This window comes from Thalassophryne amazonica, chromosome 1 (genome assembly GCF_902500255.1).
Source record: "Thalassophryne amazonica chromosome 1, fThaAma1.1, whole genome shotgun sequence".
Lineage (NCBI taxonomy): Eukaryota > Metazoa > Chordata > Actinopteri > Batrachoidiformes > Batrachoididae > Thalassophryne > Thalassophryne amazonica.
The window spans coordinates 7264520-7283370 of NC_047103.1; the positions used below are offsets into that span (position 1 = coordinate 7264520).

Sequence of the window (18851 nt, forward strand, 5' to 3'; positions counted from 1 at the left end):
TGCACACTGTGTGCGCGCGTGTGTACTTCTCGTCCACGTCTGTATCAGTATGTTAGTCTTTTTTACTGCACACTGTGTGCGCGCGTGTGTACTTCTCGTCCACGTCTGTATCAGTATGTTAGTCTTTTTTACTGCACACTGTGTGCGCGCGTGTGTACTTCTCGTCCACGTCTGTATCAGTATGTTAGTCTTTTTACTGCACACTGTGTGCGCGCGTGTGTACTTCTCGTCCACGTCTGTATCAGTATGTTAGTCTTTTTACTGCACACTGTGTGCGCGCGTGTGTACTTCTCGTCCACGTCTGTATCAGTATGTTAGTCTTTTTTACTGCACACTGTGTGCGCGCGTGTGTACTTCTCGTCCACGTCTGTATCAGTATGTTAGTCTTTTTTACTGCACACTGTGTGCGCGCGTGTGTACTTCTCGTCCACGTCTGTATCAGTATGTTAGTCTTTTTTACTGCACACTGTGTGCGCGCGTGTGTACTTCTCGTCCACGTCTGTATCAGTATGTTAGTCTTTTTTACTGCACACTGTGTGCGCGCGTGTGTACTTCTCGTCCACGTCTGTATCAGTATGTTAGTCTTTTTTACTGCACACTGTGTGCGCGCGTGTGTACTTCTCGTCCACGTCTGTATCAGTATGTTAGTCTTTTTTACTGCACACTGTGTGCGCGCGTGTGTACTTCTCGTCCACGTCTGTATCAGTATGTTAGTCTTTTTTACTGCACACTGTGTGCGCGCGTGTGTACTTCTCGTCCACGTCTGTATCAGTATGTTAGTCTTTTTTACTGCACACTGTGTGCGCGCGTGTGTACTTCTCGTCCACGTCTGTATCAGTATGTTAGTCTTTTTTACTGCACACTGTGTGCGCGCGTGTGTACTTCTCGTCCACGTCTGTATCAGTATGTTAGTCTTTTTTACTGCACACTGTGTGCGCGCGTGTGTACTTCTCGTCCACGTCTGTATCAGCATGTTAGTCTTTTTTACTGCACACTGTGTGCGCGCGTGTGTACTTCTCGTCCACGTCTGTATCAGTATGTTAGTCTTTTTTACTGCACACTGTGTGCGCGCGTGTGTACTTCTCGTCCACGTCTGTATCAGTATGTTAGTCTTTTTTACTGCACACTGTGTGCGCGCGTGTGTACTTCTCGTCCACGTCTGTATCAGTATGTTAGTCTTTTTTACTGCACACTGTGTGCGCGCGTGTGTACTTCTCGTCCACGTCTGTATCAGTATGTTAGTCTTTTTTACTGCACACTGTGTGCGCGCGTGTGTACTTCTCGTCCACGTCTGTATCAGTATGTTAGTCTTTTTTACTGCACACTGTGTGCGCGCGTGTGTACTTCTCGTCCACGTCTGTATCAGTATGTTAGTCTTTTTTACTGCACACTGTGTGCGCGCGTGTGTACTTCTCGTCCACGTCTGTATCAGTATGTTAGTCTTTTTTACTGCACACTGTGTGCGCGCGTGTGTACTTCTCGTCCACGTCTGTATCAGTATGTTAGTCTTTTTTACTGCACACTGTGTGCGCGCGTGTGTACTTCTCGTCCACGTCTGTATCAGTATGTTAGTCTTTTTTACTGCACACTGTGTGCGCGCGTGTGTACTTCTCGTCCACGTCTGTATCAGTATGTTAGTCTTTTTTACTGCACACTGTGTGCGCGCGTGTGTACTTCTCGTCCACGTCTGTATCAGTATGTTAGTCTTTTTTACTGCACACTGTGTGCGCGCGTGTGTACTTCTCGTCCACGTCTGTATCAGTATGTTAGTCTTTTTTACTGCACACTGTGTGCGCGCGTGTGTACTTCTCGTCCACGTCTGTATCAGTATGTTAGTCTTTCTTACTGCACACTGTGTGCGCGCGTGTGTACTTCTCGTCCACGTCTGTATCAGTATGTTAGTCTTTTTTACTGCACACTGTGTGCGCGCGTGTGTACTTCTCGTCCACGTCTGTATCAGTATGTTAGTCTTTTTTACTGCACACTGTGTGCGCGCGTGTGTACTTCTCGTCCACGTCTGTATCAGTATGTTAGTCTTTTTTACTGCACACTGTGTGCGCGCGTGTGTACTTCTCGTACACGTCTGTATCAGTATGTTAGTCTTTTTTACTGCACACTGTGTGCGCGCGTGTGTACTTCTCGTACACGTCTGTATCAGTATGTTAGTCTTTTTTACTGCACACTGTGTGCGCGCGTGTGTACTTCTCGTACACGTCTGTATCAGTATGTTAGTCTTTTTTACTGCACACTGTGTGCGCGCGTGTGTACTTCTCGTACACGTCTGTATCAGTATGTTAGTCTTTTTTACTGCACACTGTGTGCGCGCGTGTGTACTTATCGTACACGTCTGTATCAGTATGTTAGTCTTTTTTACTGCACACTGTGTGCGCGCGTGTGTACTTATCGTACACGTCTGTATCAGTATGTTAGTCTTCTTTACTGCACACTGTGTGCGCGCGTGTGTACTTATCGTACACGTCTGTATCAGTATGTTAGTCTTCTTTACTGCACACTGTGGGCCCGCGTGTGTACTTATCGTACACGTCTGTATCAGTATGTTAGTCTTCTTTACTGCACACTGTGGGCCCGCGTGTGTACTTATCGTACACGTCTGTATCAGTATGTTAGTCTTTTTTACTGCACACTGTGGGCCCGCGTGTGTACTTATCGTACACGTCTGTATCAGTATGTTAGTCTTTCTTACTGCACACTGTGCGCGCGCGCGTCCTTATCGTCCACGTCTGTATCAGTATGTTAGTCTTTCTTACTGCACACTGTGCGCGCGCGCGTCCTTATCGTCCACGTCTGTATCAGTATGTTAGTCTTTCTTACTGCACACTGTGCGCGCGGCGCGTCCTTATCGTCCACGTCTGTATCAGTATGTTAGTCTTTCTTACTGCACACTGTGCGCGCGCGCGTCCTTATCGTCCACGTCTGTATCAGTATGTTAGTCTTTCTTACTGCACACTGTGCGCGCGCGCGTCCTTATCGTCCACGTCTGTATCAGTATGTTAGTCTTTCTTACTGCACACTGTGCGCGCGCGCGTCCTTATCGTCCACGTCTGTATCAGTATGTTAGTCTTTCTTACTGCACACTGTGCGCGCGCGCGTCCTTATCGTCCACGTCTGTATCAGTATGTTAGTCTTTCTTACTGCACACTGTGCGCGCGCGCGTCCTTATCGTCCACGTCTGTATCAGTATGTTAGTCTTTCTTACTGCACACTGTGCGCGCGCGCGTCCTTATCGTCCACGTCTGTATCAGTATGTTAGTCTTTCTTACTGCACACTGTGCGCGCGCGCGTCCTTATCGTCCACGTCTGTATCAGTATGTTAGTCTTTCTTACTGCACACTGTGCGCGCGCGCGTCCTTATCGTCCACGTCTGTATCAGTATGTTAGTCTTTCTTACTGCACACTGTGCGCGCGCGCGTCCTTATCGTCCACGTCTGTATCAGTATGTTAGTCTTTCTTACTGCACACTGTGCGCGCGCGCGTCCTTATCGTCCACGTCTGTATCAGTATGTTAGTCTTTCTTACTGCACACTGTGCGCGCGCGCGTCCTTATCGTCCACGTCTGTATCAGTATGTTAGTCTTTCTTACTGCACACTGTGCGCGCGCGCGTCCTTATCGTCCACGTCTGTATCAGTATGTTAGTCTTTCTTACTGCACACTGTGCGCGCGCGCGTCCTTATCGTCCACGTCTGTATCAGTATGTTAGTCTTTCTTACTGCACACTGTGCGCGGCGCGCGTCCTTATCGTCCACGTCTGTATCAGTATGTTAGTCTTTCTTACTGCACACTGTGCGCGCGCGCGTCCTTATCGTCCACGTCTGTATCAGTATGTTAGTCTTTCTTACTGCACACTGTGCGCGCGCGCGTCCTTATCGTCCACGTCTGTATCAGTATGTTAGTCTTTCTTACTGCACACTGTGCGCGCGCGCGTCCTTATCGTCCACGTCTGTATCAGTATGTTAGTCTTTCTTACTGCACACTGTGCGCGCGCGCGTCCTTATCGTCCACGTCTGTATCAGTATGTTAGTCTTTCTTACTGCACACTGTGCGCGCGCGCGTCCTTATCGTCCACGTCTGTATCAGTATGTTAGTCTTTCTTACTGCACACTGTGCGCGCGCGCGTCCTTATCGTCCACGTCTGTATCAGTATGTTAGTCTTTCTTACTGCACACTGTGCGCGCGCGCGTCCTTATCGTCCACGTCTGTATCAGTATGTTAGTCTTTCTTACTGCACACTGTGCGCGCGCGCGTCCTTATCGTCCACGTCTGTATCAGTATGTTAGTCTTTCTTACTGCACACTGTGCGCGCGCGCGTCCTTATCGTCCACGTCTGTATCAGTATGTTAGTCTTTCTTACTGCACACTGTGCGCGCGCGCGTCCTTATCGTCCACGTCTGTATCAGTATGTTAGTCTTTCTTACTGCACACTGTGCGCGCGCGCGTCCTTATCGTCCACGTCTGTATCAGTATGTTAGTCTTTCTTACTGCACACTGCGCGTGTCCTTATCGTCCACGTCTGTATCAGTATGTTAGTCTTTTTTACTGCACACTGTGTGTGTGTGTGTGTGTACTTATCGTACACGTCTGTATCAGTATGTTAGTCTTTGTTACTGCACACTGTGTGCGTGAGTACTTATTGTACATGTCTCTATCAGTATGTTAGTCTTTTTTACTGCACACTGTGTGCGTGTGTACTTATTGTACATGTCTCTATCAGTATGTTAGTCTTTTTTACTGCACACTGTGTGCGTGTGTACTTATTGTACATGTCTCTATCAGTATGTTAGTCTTTTTTACTGCACACTGTGTGCGTGTGTACTTATTGTACATGTCTCTATCAGTATGTTAGTCTTTTTTACTGCACACTGTGTGCGTGTGTACTTATTGTACATGTCTCTATCAGTATGTTAGTCTTTTTTACTGCACACTGTGTGCGTGTGTACTTCTTGTACATGTCTCTATCAGTATGTTAGTCTTTTTTACTGCACACTGTGTGCGTGTGTACTTATTGTACATGTCTCTATCAGTATGTTAGTCTTTTTTACTGCACACTGTGTGCGTGTGTACTTATTGTACATGTCTCTATCAGTATGTTAGTCTTTTTTACTGCACACTGTGTGCGTGTGTACTTATTGTACATGTCTCTATCAGTATGTTAGTCTTTTTTACTGCACACTGTGTGTGTGTGTACTTATTGTACATGTCTCTATCAGTATGTTAGTCTTTTTTACTGCACACTGTGTGTGTGTGTACTTATTGTACATGTCTCTATCAGTATGTTAGTCTTTTTTACTGCACACTGTGTGTGTGTGTACTTATTGTACATGTCTCTATCAGTATGTTAGTCTTTTTTACTGCACACTGTGTGTGTGTGTACTTATTGTACATGTCTCTATCAGTATGTTAGTCTTTGTTACTGCACACTGTGTGCGTGTGTACTTATTGTACATGTCTCTATCAGTATGTTAGTCTTTGTTACTGCACACTGTGTGCGTGAGTACTTATTGTACATGTCTCTATCAGTATGTTAGTCTTTTTTACTGCACACTGTGTGCGTGAGTACTTATTGTACATGTCTCTATCAGTATGTTAGTCTTTTTTACTGCACACTGTGTGTGTGTGTACTTATTGTACATGTCTCTATCAGTATGTTAGTCTTTTTTACTGCACACTGTGTGTGTGTGTACTTATTGTACATGTCTCTATCAGTATGTTAGTCTTTTTTACTGCACACTGTGTGTGTGTGTACTTATTGTACATGTCTCTATCAGTATGTTAGTCTTTTTTACTGCACACTGTGTGCGTGTGTACTTATTGTACATGTCTCTATCAGTATGTTAGTCTTTTTTACTGCACACTGTGTGCGTGAGTACTTATTGTACATGTCTCTATCAGTATGTTAGTCTTTTTTACTGCACACTGTGTGCGTGTGTACTTATTGTACATGTCTCTATCAGTATGTTAGTCTTTTTTACTGCACACTGTGTGCGTGTGTACTTATTGTACATGTCTCTATCAGTATGTTAGTCTTTGTTACTGCACACTGTGTGCGTGTGTACTTATTGTACATGTCTCTATCAGTATGTTAGTCTTTTTTACTGCACACTGTGTGCGTGTGTACTTATTGTACATGTCTCTATCAGTATGTTAGTCTTTTTTACTGCACACTGTGTGCGTGTGTACTTATTGTACATGTCTCTATCAGTATGTTAGTCTTTTTTACTGCACACTGTGTGTGTGTGTACTTATTGTACATGTCTCTATCAGTATGTTAGTCTTTTTTACTGCACACTGTGTGCGTGTGTACTTATTGTACATGTCTCTATCAGTATGTTAGTCTTTTTTACTGCACACTGTGTGCGTGTGTACTTATTGTACATGTCTCTATCAGTATGTTAGTCTTTTTTACTGCACACTGTGTGCGTGTGTACTTATTGTACATGTCTCTATCAGTATGTTAGTCTTTTTTACTGCACACTGTGTGCGTGTGTACTTATTGTACATGTCTCTATCAGTATGTTAGTCTTTGTTACTGCACACTGTGTGTGTGTGTACTTATTGTACATGTCTCTATCAGTATGTTAGTCTTTTTTACTGCACACTGTGTGTGTGTGTACTTATTGTACATGTCTCTATCAGTATGTTAGTCTTTTTTACTGCACACTGTGTGCGTGTGTACTTATTGTACATGTCTCTATCAGTATGTTAGTCTTTGTTACTGCACACTGTGTGCGTGTGTACTTATTGTACATGTCTCTATCAGTATGTTAGTCTTTTTTACTGCACACTGTGTGCGTGTGTACTTATTGTACATGTCTCTATCAGTATGTTAGTCTTTTTTACTGCACACTGTGTGCGTGTGTACTTATTGTACATGTCTCTATCAGTATGTTAGTCTTTTTTACTGCACACTGTGTGCGTGTGTACTTATTGTACATGTCTCTATCAGTATGTTAGTCTTTTTTACTGCACACTGTGTGCGTGTGTACTTATTGTACATGTCTCTATCAGTATGTTAGTCTTTTTTACTGCACACTGTGTGTGTGTGTACTTATTGTACATGTCTCTATCAGTATGTTAGTCTTTTTTACTGCACACTGTGTGTGTGTGTGTACTTATTGTACATGTCTCTATCAGTATGTTAGTCTTTTTTACTGCACACTGTGTGTGTGTGTACTTATTGTACATGTCTCTATCAGTATGTTAGTCTTTTTTACTGCACACTGTGTGTGTGTGTACTTATTGTACATGTCTCTATCAGTATGTTAGTCTTTTTTACTGCACACTGTGTGTGTGTGTACTTATTGTACATGTCTCTATCAGTATGTTAGTCTTTGTTACTGCACACTGTGTGTGTGTGTACTTATTGTACATGTCTCTATCAGTATGTTAGTCTTTTTTACTGCACACTGTGTGTGTGTGTACTTATTGTACATGTCTCTATCAGTATGTTAGTCTTTTTTACTGCACACTGTGTGTGTGTGTACTTATTGTACATGTCTCTATCAGTATGTTAGTCTTTTTTACTGCACACTGTGTGTGTGTGTGTACTTATTGTACATGTCTCTATCAGTATGTTAGTCTTTTTTACTGCACACTGTGTGTGTGTGTGTACTTATTGTACATGTCTCTATCAGTATGTTAGTCTTTTTTACTGCACACTGTGTGTGTGTGTGTACTTATTGTACATGTCTCTATCAGTATGTTAGTCTTTTTTACTGCACACTGTGTGTGTGTGTGTACTTATTGTACATGTCTCTATCAGTATGTTAGTCTTTTTTACTGCACACTGTGTGTGTGTGTGTACTTATTGTACATGTCTCTATCAGTATGTTAGTCTTTTTTACTGCACACTGTGTGTGTGTGTGTACTTATTGTACATGTCTCTATCAGTATGTTAGTCTTTTTTACTGCACACTGTGTGTGTGTGTGTACTTATTGTACATGTCTCTATCAGTATGTTAGTCTTTTTTACTGCACACTGTGTGTGTGTGTACTTATTGTACATGTCTCTATCAGTATGTTAGTCTTTTTTACTGCACACTGTGTGTGTGTGTGTACTTATTGTACATGTCTCTATCAGTATGTTAGTCTTTTTTACTGCACACTGTGTGTGTGTGTACTTATTGTACATGTCTCTATCAGTATGTTAGTCTTTTTTACTGCACACTGTGTGCGTGTGTACTTATTGTACATGTCTCTATCAGTATGTTAGTCTTTGTTACTGCACACTGTGTGCGTGTGTACTTATTGTACATGTCTCTATCAGTATGTTAGTCTTTTTTACTGCACACTGTGTGTGTGTGTACTTATTGTACATGTCTCTATCAGTATGTTAGTCTTTTTTACTGCACACTGTGTGTGTGTGTACTTATTGTACATGTCTCTATCAGTATGTTAGTCTTTTTTACTGCACACTGTGTGTGTGTTTACTTATTGTACATGTCTCTATCAGTATGTTAGTTTTTTTTACTGCACACTGTGTGTGTGTGTACTTATTGTACATGTCTCTATCAGTATGTTAGTCTTTTTTACTGCACACTGTGTGTGTGTGTACTTATTGTACATGTCTCTATCAGTATGTTAGTCTTTTTTACTGCACACTGTGTGTGTGTGTACTTATTGTACATGTCTCTATCAGTATGTTAGTCTTTTTTACTGCACACTGTGTGTGTGTGTGTACTTATTGTACATGTCTCTATCAGTATGTTAGTCTTTTTTACTGCACACTGTGTGTGTGTGTGTGTACTTATTGTACATGTCTATATCAGTATGTTAGTCTTTTTTACTGCACACTGTGTGTGTGCGTGTACTTATTGTACATGTCTATATCAGTATGTTAGTCTTTTTTACTGCACACTGTGTGTGTGTGTGTGTGTGTGTGTGGTTGTGAGTGAAATGTGTCAGAGAGAGAAATGTAAATTCATGTATCAGTATGTTAGTTTTTACTGCACATTGTGTGTGTGTGTGTGTGTGATTACTGTCAATGTCTTATCTATATGTTTAGTTTAACTGCACACTGGAGACTGGTCAAATGCAATTTCAATCTTCTGTGCTAACCCTGTTACATAGATTTTTGACAATAAAGTTCACTTTGACTTTGACTATAATCTCATAAAAAAGTAAAAGTAATAATTTTGTAATAAGGTTTAACATTAACCCAAAATATTTGGTTATTTTTAAATGTACACCAAAACGTTTTAAAAAATAAAAATTTGATAGATTTTTCAAATCATTAAATCACTAATTGTGGTCGTTTCTCATCACTGTCTTGATACACGCAACTACACGACACAAGGACTCCATCTCACCTCAGCCTCTCCTCCTCCTTCTTCCGCAGCTTCATGTCCCGCTGGACCACTTTCAAGACATGCTCCGCCTCATCATTTGTAAGGCCCGAAAGGTCCAGCTTCCGGCCCATCCTCACTGTCTGTGCCAGGTTGTGATCCCGCTGATGCACCAGAGGAGGAGGAGAAGCGCGAACACTGCCAATCTGGGTGCCGAGGCTGAGACAACCCTGGTGGAAGAGAGAGGGACACGGATGGGGATTCAGTGCTGCACAGCTGAGCCACGGCTTTACATCATCTTTGATGTTGTTTATCCTCTTCATTAGTCATGGGCATGACATGAAATAAACCAATCAGAGGGTCACCTATCACTCCTTTGAAGACAGAGTGCGCCAGGCATATAGGTGATGCCAGTAAAAAGGTTTTCTGGTGAGTTCAATCAGCGGCAACTTTTCAGAGTGCAACAGTAGACAGCGGCCTCCAGGGCTCCCTGAGGTGAAGCAGTAAGATGTTTTTTCCCCCATGAGTGTTTACTTGTATTTTGTTTAATCACTGTTTCCAGTTTGGCTTCATTCAGTATATAAGCTTGCGTATGTGATGTCATGAACCCCCTTATGTAAGGCGTGTCCGACTCTTGCACGCTCTAAATACCGTAAATACACTGTACTGAACTACTGACCAGATGACCGTCTGTGGTATAAAACAGTCTTTTGCAGCCAAACTGTTTAAAAAATGTTTGAAAGGATTTCTTGGAAATGAAGCCATCTTCCAAGTTGAGTACATCAACCAGAAACTCAAAGATTTAATATGAAGAGTGCACTGATAAGATGAAGTTATCAATTTATAAAGAGTGGAAATTATTCCTGGTAACACCAAATGTTTCAGCACGAGTCGACAGATCATTTTTCCTGATGTTTTACAGAACTTAGTTTATTAATAAATGATTCTCATAATAAATAAACCTGGAATCAGACATGGGTGAGAAGATAATCTCGTTTTGTTTGAGTTTACTGAAACCACCTCAGATTATGAGGAGAAACTATAGATCAGCTCTGTGATGTGATTTAGCTCCAAACAATGTTTTACACCACGGAACACCTCTGAGTTACAGGAGCAATAAAATTAACTTTGATTTGTTTAAAGTTGAAGAGAGAGAGAGAGTGTGTGTGTGTGTGTCGATTTACAGCAAAAAGCTTCAGAGAAGTCTACAGAATATAATTTCTCATGAAACTTTTTTCTGCTTCATCCCTGCAGACTTCACCATCAGCTGCTTTTATGAGTCACTGATTCAATGCCGAATCCATTTTACACCCAAAGTGTTAAAGTACAAAGCCACATGCACACAACATGACAACTCAAAAACCACAAACACTATCATCATGTACATCTCCCAATTAAACAAGCATATAATGAGGAGGAATGTTAACATTTGGTGAACTCTAATGCACCAAAAAAAATTTTAAAAAGTTTACGTAACACACCCAAGAGTTTATTGTCTCCTGGATGGAGGTCATTAATGCAGGCAAAAATATTAAATGATTTTTAATTTTAGTTTTAAAAAAGTAAGTTATAAAAAAACCTACAACTTCCAACACCACTGTCCCATTTTGATGGGGAAGGGAACCTGTGTAATAACAACGCCTGCATGGAGAGGTCGAGGGAAATGTCTGCAGAAGGAAAATGGGTCACACACTGATGCGTCTTTCAGGAAAGCTGGAATCTGTCATTTCTCAAAAGGACAGACACCATGCATAAAACATGTTCACGTTAAAACCATCACACGGCCAAGTACACACACCCACACATATGCACAGACAGCCCAGAGCCAGGCTGCAGAGTACCTTCCCGTCTGCAGTGGGACAGTTAAGGACAAGGCCCTGTTGGATCAGCCAAGGACCAAAAGCAGTCAAGCACTAAATGAAGTGCTTGTTTTAGAAACTCTCCACTGGATCAGCTTTTCCTCACCGCCGCAGGGAACGACATTCAGCGCCACATCACTCAAACGACTATTTGGCCAATTAGGAGGTGATGGTCTAATGGTTAAGCATTGGGCTTGAGACCAGAGGATCCTCGGTTCAAATCTCAGCCTGACTGGAAAATCACTAAGGGCCCTTGGGCAAGGTCTTTAATGCCCTATTGCTCCCAGTATGTAGTGAGTGCCTTGTATGGCAGCAGCCTGACATCAGGGTGAATGTGAGGCATTATTGTAAAGCGCTTTGATGCAGATGGAAAACCGATATATAAATGCAGTCCATTTACCATTTTAGGAGTGCACCAGGGTCACCTTTTTTTCCTAGTATAATGTGGTTTTTAATTTCTGTGTAGGCTCTCAGTTGTCCAGGTGGTTTCCATAGTAGAGAAGCTTGAATCTTCGACTGGACTGGGTTGCTTGACGTGAGGACGTTTCGCTTCAAATCACAGAAGCTTCCTCAGCTAAAATTCTTGCTCTGGTAGTTTGACTTCTGTCTTGACTCTTGTAGAGAAGAATAAACCAGAAGCCAACAAAAGCTGGAGTTTTTTAATCTAACCAGACCCCACCTACCGAGAGGCTGACTGCTATAGGCTAGTGACTAAACAATATCACTAATTAGCACCTATTGTGCTCTAGTTAGCACTCTCCTAATGACAGGACAGAAGCCTCCCCTGATGGCTACCTTGACGACTCTCTCCTGATGACGTGAATGACTCATTACCATGAACAAAAGACTGAAACTGCTGAAACTAACCACACGTTTGAGGACAAGGAAGTTAAAATCTTAGCCAGAGAGAAGAAATGGTTTGAGAGAGGTGTCAAGGAAGCATTCTTTGTAAAACAGTTGAAACCCAGCCTTAACCGCGGAGCGGGTCTCAGACACGCTTTGTCCCCTGTTTACAATGTGGTACTCAGGTCAAAGCAGTTCAGTCTTTTGTTCATGGTAATGAGTCATTCACGTCATCAGGAGAGAGTCGTCAAGGGAGCCATCAGGGGAGGCTTCCGTCTTGTCATTAGGAGAGTGCTAACTAGAGCACAATAGGTGCTAATTAGAGCTATTGTTTAGTCACTAGCCTATAACAGTCAGCCTCTCGGTAGGTGGGGTCTGGTTAGATTAAAAAAACTCCAGCTTTTGTTGGCTTCTGGTTTATTCTTCTCTACAAGAGTCAAGACAGAAGTCAGACTACCAGAGCAAGAATTTTAGCTGAGGAAGCTTCTGTGATTTGAAGCGAAACGTCCTCACGTCAAGCAACCCAGTCCAGTCGAAGATTCAAGCTTCTCTACTGTGGTTTTTAATTATTTATAGTTGCAACCTTCACTTTGGGAGCCAATGTGCATGAACATTCTGTGTGAAAGGTGTCATGATGCTGGATCTACAGATCCGTTTTTAATGGTGGTTGGAGGCGTTCGTGCATCAACACTAAGTTGTGCAAAGTGCAGAAACACCATTAGGTCTGCACCCACTAGGTGCATGTTACAATTACACGCATCGATAGTGTGCACAGAGAGAGAGAATGTTAAAGTCTTCTGCATGATGTTATTTATCAAAATCATTCCTGCAAAGTGTTTTGTTTTTTGTTGTTTTTTTTTTTTTTACTGTGGCTATAGTTTGTGAAAGTCCTGCTGCCAAACTTTAATAATAGTTATCACACTGTGGTGACATTAGCTACAAGTGAGCCCGGGGTGTGCACGCTAACATCTCTGTAAGATGTTTTGTAAACCACTTTAGAAGAGTTACAGTAGTGTTCAGAATAATAGTAGTGCTATGTGACTAAAAAGAATAATCCAGGTTTTGAGTATATTTCTTATTGTTACATGGGAAACAAGGTACCAGTAGATTCAGTAGATTCTCACAAATCCAACAAGACCAAGCATTCATGATATCCACACTCTTAAGGCTATGAAATTGGGCTATTAGTAAAAAAAGTAGAAAAGGGGGTGTTCATAATAATAGTAGCATCTGCTGTTGACGCTACAAACTCAAAACTATTATGTTCAAACTGCTTTTTTAGCAATCCTGTGAAGCACTAAACTAGTATTTAGTTGTATAACCACAGTTTTTCATGATTTCTTCACATCTGCGAGGCATTAATTTTGTTGGTTTGGAACCAAGATTTTGCTCCTTTACTAGTGTGCTTGGGGTCATTGTCTTGTTGAAACACCCATTTCAAGGGCATGTCCTCTTCAGCATAAGGCAACATGACCTCTTCAAGTATTTTGACATATCCAAACTGATCCATGATACCTGGTATGCGATATATAGGACCAACACCATAGTAGGAGAAACATGCCCATATCATGATGCTTGCACCACCATGCTTCACTGTCTTCACTGTGAACTGTGGCTTGAATTCAGAGTTTGGGGGTCGTCTCACAAACTGTCTGCGGCCCTTGGACCCAAAAGAACAATTTTACTCTCATCAGTCCACAAAATATTCCTCCATTTCTCTTTCAGCCAGTTGATGAGTTCTTTGGCAAATTGTAACCTCTTCTGCACATGTCTTTTATTTAACAGAGGGACTTTGCGGGGGATTCTTGCACATAAATTAGCTTCACACAGGCGTCTTCTAACTGTCACAGCACTTACAGGTAACTCCAGACTGTCTTTGATCATCCTGGAGCTGATCAATGGGTGAGCCTGTGCCATCCTGGTTATTCTTCTGTCCATTTTGATGGTTGTTTTCCATTTTCATCCACGCTTCTCTGGTTTTTTTGTCCATTTTAAAGCATCAGAGATCATTGTAGATGAACAGCCTATAATTTTTTGCACCTGCGTATAAGTTTTCCCCTCTCCAATCAACTTTTTAATCAAACTATGCTGTTCTTCTGAACAATGTCTTGAACGTCCCATTTTCCTCAGGCTTTCAAAGAGAAAAGCATGTTCAACAGGTGCTGGCTTCATCCTTAAATAGGGGACACCTGATTCACACCTGTTTGTTCCACAAAATTGACGAACTCACTGACTGAATGCCACACTACTATTATTGTGAACACCCCTTTTCTACTTTTTTTTACTAATAGCCCAATTTCATAGCCTTAAGAGTGTGCCTTAAGATATTAGAATTATACAAAAATAAACCATTTCTGCACATTTTCCGCTGTCTTGGTTTATTTTATTCGAGCACGCAACCAGCTGATGTCACACGGCCTGTTCACTCTTCACCGTGCCACGTCGCTCAGTATTCACTTAAAATAAGACTTCTGTTCTATTTTAGCCCCACCTAGCTGGTGGGAGAGTGACTGCTGTTGCTTACCGCTGCAAAACGCTCACTCTGATTGAAAATGAATAACAGGTCATCGTTTCACCTCTGTCGCTTGTAGCTAATGTGACCATAGCTTAAGGATGTACGATAACTGATAGCTGTCAGTTGTCAGCTAAAAAAAAGTATCAATGTGCTGATTTCAATCATCAACATCTTCATACAACAAACTGCTGCCACTAGAACGAAGAGGATGAAGGCAGCAAGATATTTAACAAATATGGGATATATATATTCATAAATACTTGAATCAATGAGGCAGTTCTAAAGTTTGTGAAAGTAGAAATTTGGTTACTTTATTGTAGCAGCAGTCAGGTCAGTTCAAGCTTTGGGTAACTTCAACTACACCTGCTCCTAATTTTCATCACCCGTCCAGCACAAGACACAGAAGATGTCTGTGAGTTAGCGAGGAAACAAACTGAAGGAGGTGGACTGATATATCATTTCACTTTTTACAGGGTACACACCCAGGCTTTTACAAAGCCTAGAAATACTGCAGAAGTACATCAAAGTATTACAGAGAAAGTGGAAATGTAGCCCTGATAAACTGATTAATCCAACAAGAATCGAAGAGCTTACTGAGAAACGTCAGCACACTCAGAGCGCTGCCAAATAAGGATTTGCATCTAGAATTCCTTTGGGATAAAGGGAACATTGCTTTATTTCCTCGCCAGGCCAGCGTGACCCAAACTGGCATTCTTTAAACAAAGACTTTGCCAACAGGCGCCTAAACAAATGTCGCCCACACTCGCTCTGTAAGACTGACGAGCAGCAGTTATTCTTTCACCGGACCATGAAGATCAAATGTTTGAAATTAACACAGGGGAGCTGATGGTCTAGCAGTTAAGCGTTGGGCTTGAGACCAGAGGATCCTCAGTTTAAATCCCAGTCTGACTGGAAAATCACTAAGGGCCCTTGGGCAAGGTCCTTAATCCCCTCGTTGCTCCCAGTGTGTAGTGAGCGACTTGTATGGCAGCACCCTCACATCAGGGTGAATGTGAGGCATTATTGTAAAGCGCTTTGAGTGTCTGATGCAGATGGAAAAGTGCTATATAAATGCAGTCCATTTGCCATAACACAAGCTAACTGACTGTCAAAGATTTGTTTGTTTGTTCTTCGACCTCTGAGTTGAGTGCTAACAAACTGCTCAGAGAGCAAGAAATCTTAAAAAGAAAGAATTCATTTTCATTACAACTGCAACTAGTCATCAAAATCAAATTATATTTAACTGGATTAAATAACATGAACATCCTTAAAGTAGGCTGCATCATTACACTGTAAATATACCATTTATATAACAAAAACATACACAGACGTTTATGAAGTATATGGAATTAATGTTAGATGAACTGTGCTTTTACATATTGGTTTAAAACACATTCAAATTAAGATTACATTTCATTACAATTTTTATGAAATCGTTTGTTTGCCATTTGAGTTCCTCTTCTCACGTTCATGTGAGGTTTATGTGCTCCCCTCCCCACACACACACACACACACACACACACACCCCAATATAAATTGAACACTTGTTTTCACTCCCATTTTCCAGAAGCTGAAGTAATACATCTAAGAGTTCTGTGCAAAAAAAGGATTATTTTTCTCAAATTTTGTTTGCAAATTTAAATGCACATTAATGAGCAATTCACCTTTGCTGAGTTAATCCATCCATCTGACAGGTGACAGGTCAAGATGCTGATTAAACAGCATCATTACTGCATAAACATGCCTTGAACTGGCCACAATAACATGCAACTCTAAGATGACGAGCACTCAGATGAGCTTCTCTGAGACGCTTCTCATTTTGTGCAAAATAATTCTTTGGTTGCACAAACCAGCTGCCTGGGGATGCGGTCTCAGAGGCAGTCTGAGGCTGACGTGGTTACACAAGGTGAAACCAGTTGGATGCACTGCCAAATTCTCAAAGGTGATGTCGGAGGTGCCTTATGGTTGTGAAATGAATATTCAGTCCACGTGCAACAGGTCTGGTTGTGCAACAGCCATGTTGTGAGTGTAGGACCTTTGTGGCCGGGACAGCGGTGGGATCAAACCCATGATGCCTCGCACTAAAGACCATTCCTCTACCACAGGGGTAGGCAACCTGTTCCAGAAAGAGCCATGAGGGTGCAGGTTTTCTTTGCAGCCACTGACTCCACCAGGTGATTTTACTGATTAATATCACTTTGAGCAGATGGAATCAGTTAATCAGTGAAATCACCTGGTGGAGTCAGTGGCTGCAAAGAAAACCTGCACCCTCATGGCTCTTTCTGGAACAGGTTGCCTACCCCTGCTCTACCAGGTCAGCCAAAGGGGAATTCCCCATTAGCCAAGCTAGCGAGAACGTCTTTTCAATCAGGACCAAGGACCTTCATCCCGCTACACATGAAAACTTTAACGACATTTCGGCCATGTGGCGCATTACAAGGAATGATCCAGCATGCAGATGCCTCATAGCCGAGGACCCCAGTGGCTGGAGAAGGCCGAGGACACGTCCACGTCTGATCTGGCTGCAGCAGGTAGATGGTGGGGATGGACCAGTTGTCTGAAAGGGTGGTTGCCATCCAGGACACAGGGCGGCTCCTTTGTGTGGTGGCTGTGACACTGGCATGTGCTGCCCAACTGAAACAGACTTGTAAATCCCTTTGGAGTAAAGTGTCTGCAAACGCATAAATGTAACTGTTACAGTTCCGGCAGCACCAGAACCACAGATGTCCGGACCAATAACAACAGTTTTTTTATTATTATTATTATCATTATTATTTGAAGTCATCCAAGAGTTTTGTGTTCTCTTTCAGAATAAACAACACGGGGAAAAACCCTATAAAACAAAGCAACCTTATTATTATTTTTGACAATTAAACATTTTGTTTAATTCTACAAATAATAGTTGAGCTCAAGACTGCGGTACTTGGAAGGTTGACTTTTCATGTCTGTATAACTTTAAGGCTTTTTCTGGGACAAAGCAGGACTTTGACGGGAAAAAAAAATAATTGCTGCTAATTAAAAACCTGTTAGATTCTGCTGCTTCGAACCAGGATGAGTCACATTCTGAAGCTTTTCTCCCGGTGCAAATCATGCAAAACTGACTGATAATCCCCGTCAAGGTGGCTGTATTTCCACGTTAAAAGCAGCGTGTGCGACAATGTCGAGATAAATCAGCTTCAGCGCCTCTGAAAACGGAGAATTAATGACACAAAAACGCAGATTTCAGCAAACGGAACAGCGACTGTGTCAAACGAGCGTCCGCCGAACAGACACCTGCTTCATGAACCGACACGTCGAACCTCCGCCTAAAAGCTCTGTCATTTAAAAACAAACATGAGGAGGTGCGAGGAGGAGAATCACTTACACAGGAGCAGCGGGAGTCTGACGGCCGCCACTTACAGTCCGGTTTCACGGCGATCCGGATTACGACAAATAGGTCGCGGAGTGATACGATCCGAAGTGCAAAAAGTTCCACCGCACCTGTCAGTCAGCCTCTGCTCCGTTTCTCTGGAGGAGCAGGCGGAGGTGCCGCTGAACGATCATGAGGTTTGTATGACACACAGCAGGCGGAGGAGGAGGAGGTGATGTTGGCAGCAGAGCCTCCTCAGTAGTGGTGACAGCTGAGTGTGTTTCCCGCTGGCACCGGAGCGTCCTCCGGCTGGCAGTGATGCTCCTGCAGGAGGAGGAGGAGAAGAAGGAGGAGGAGGCGGCGATGGCTGGCTGCTCCATTCACAAAGCCAGTCAGAGCGTAATTAACCCCTGAGACGCACATCTCTTACTCCAGCATGTCTCATTCACAGTCTGATTTTAACTGAGCGACATCAAAGCTGTGATCTCCTCACTCCCTATGACCTTTTGACCTTATGGTTGGGATTTCATTGTTAACTTGCACAAAATACTGCAATTAATTCCATGAGTGCACATGTAAACAGCCATTTGCAAACATTTGGGGTTTAAATTGGTCATTGAAAAAAGGTGCTTTGCCCTCTTCAGGTCGGTGGAGTGTCCTTGCCTCAAGTGGAGGAGTTTAAGTATCTCGGGGTCTTGTTCACAAGTGAGGGACGGATGGAGCGTGAGATCGATAGACGGATTGGTGCAGCATCTGCAGTGATGCGGTCGCTGTATCGTACCGTCGTGGTGAAGCGAGAGCTGAGTAGGGGGGCAAAGCTCTCGATTTACCGATCGATCTACATTCTGATCCTCACCTATGGTCATGAGATTTGGCTCATGACCGAAAGAACGAGATTGCGAGTACAAGCTGCCGAGATGAGTTTCCTCCGCAGGGTGGCTGGGCGCTCCCTTAGAGATAGGGTGAGGAGCTCGGAGTCGAGCCG

General features: G+C 42.7%; 1 protein-coding gene across 3 annotated transcripts in view; it reads right to left on the reverse strand.

Annotated features, from left to right (window-relative positions):
* Positions 1-17742, reverse strand: part of myrip (myosin VIIA and Rab interacting protein) — a 272255-nt gene extending 254513 nt beyond the window's left edge. For all 3 annotated transcript variants that reach the window (XM_034189840.1, XM_034189763.1, XM_034189685.1), the window contains exons 1-2: positions 17541-17742; positions 9325-9530 (exon numbers count right to left, since the gene is read on the reverse strand). In XM_034189840.1, coding sequence (XP_034045731.1) covers positions 9325-9434 — 110 coding nt within the window. In that variant the 5' untranslated portion in view covers positions 9435-9530; positions 17541-17742. The remainder of the gene's footprint in view (positions 1-9324; positions 9531-17540) is intronic.
* Positions 17743-18851: the final 1109 nt, after the last annotated feature.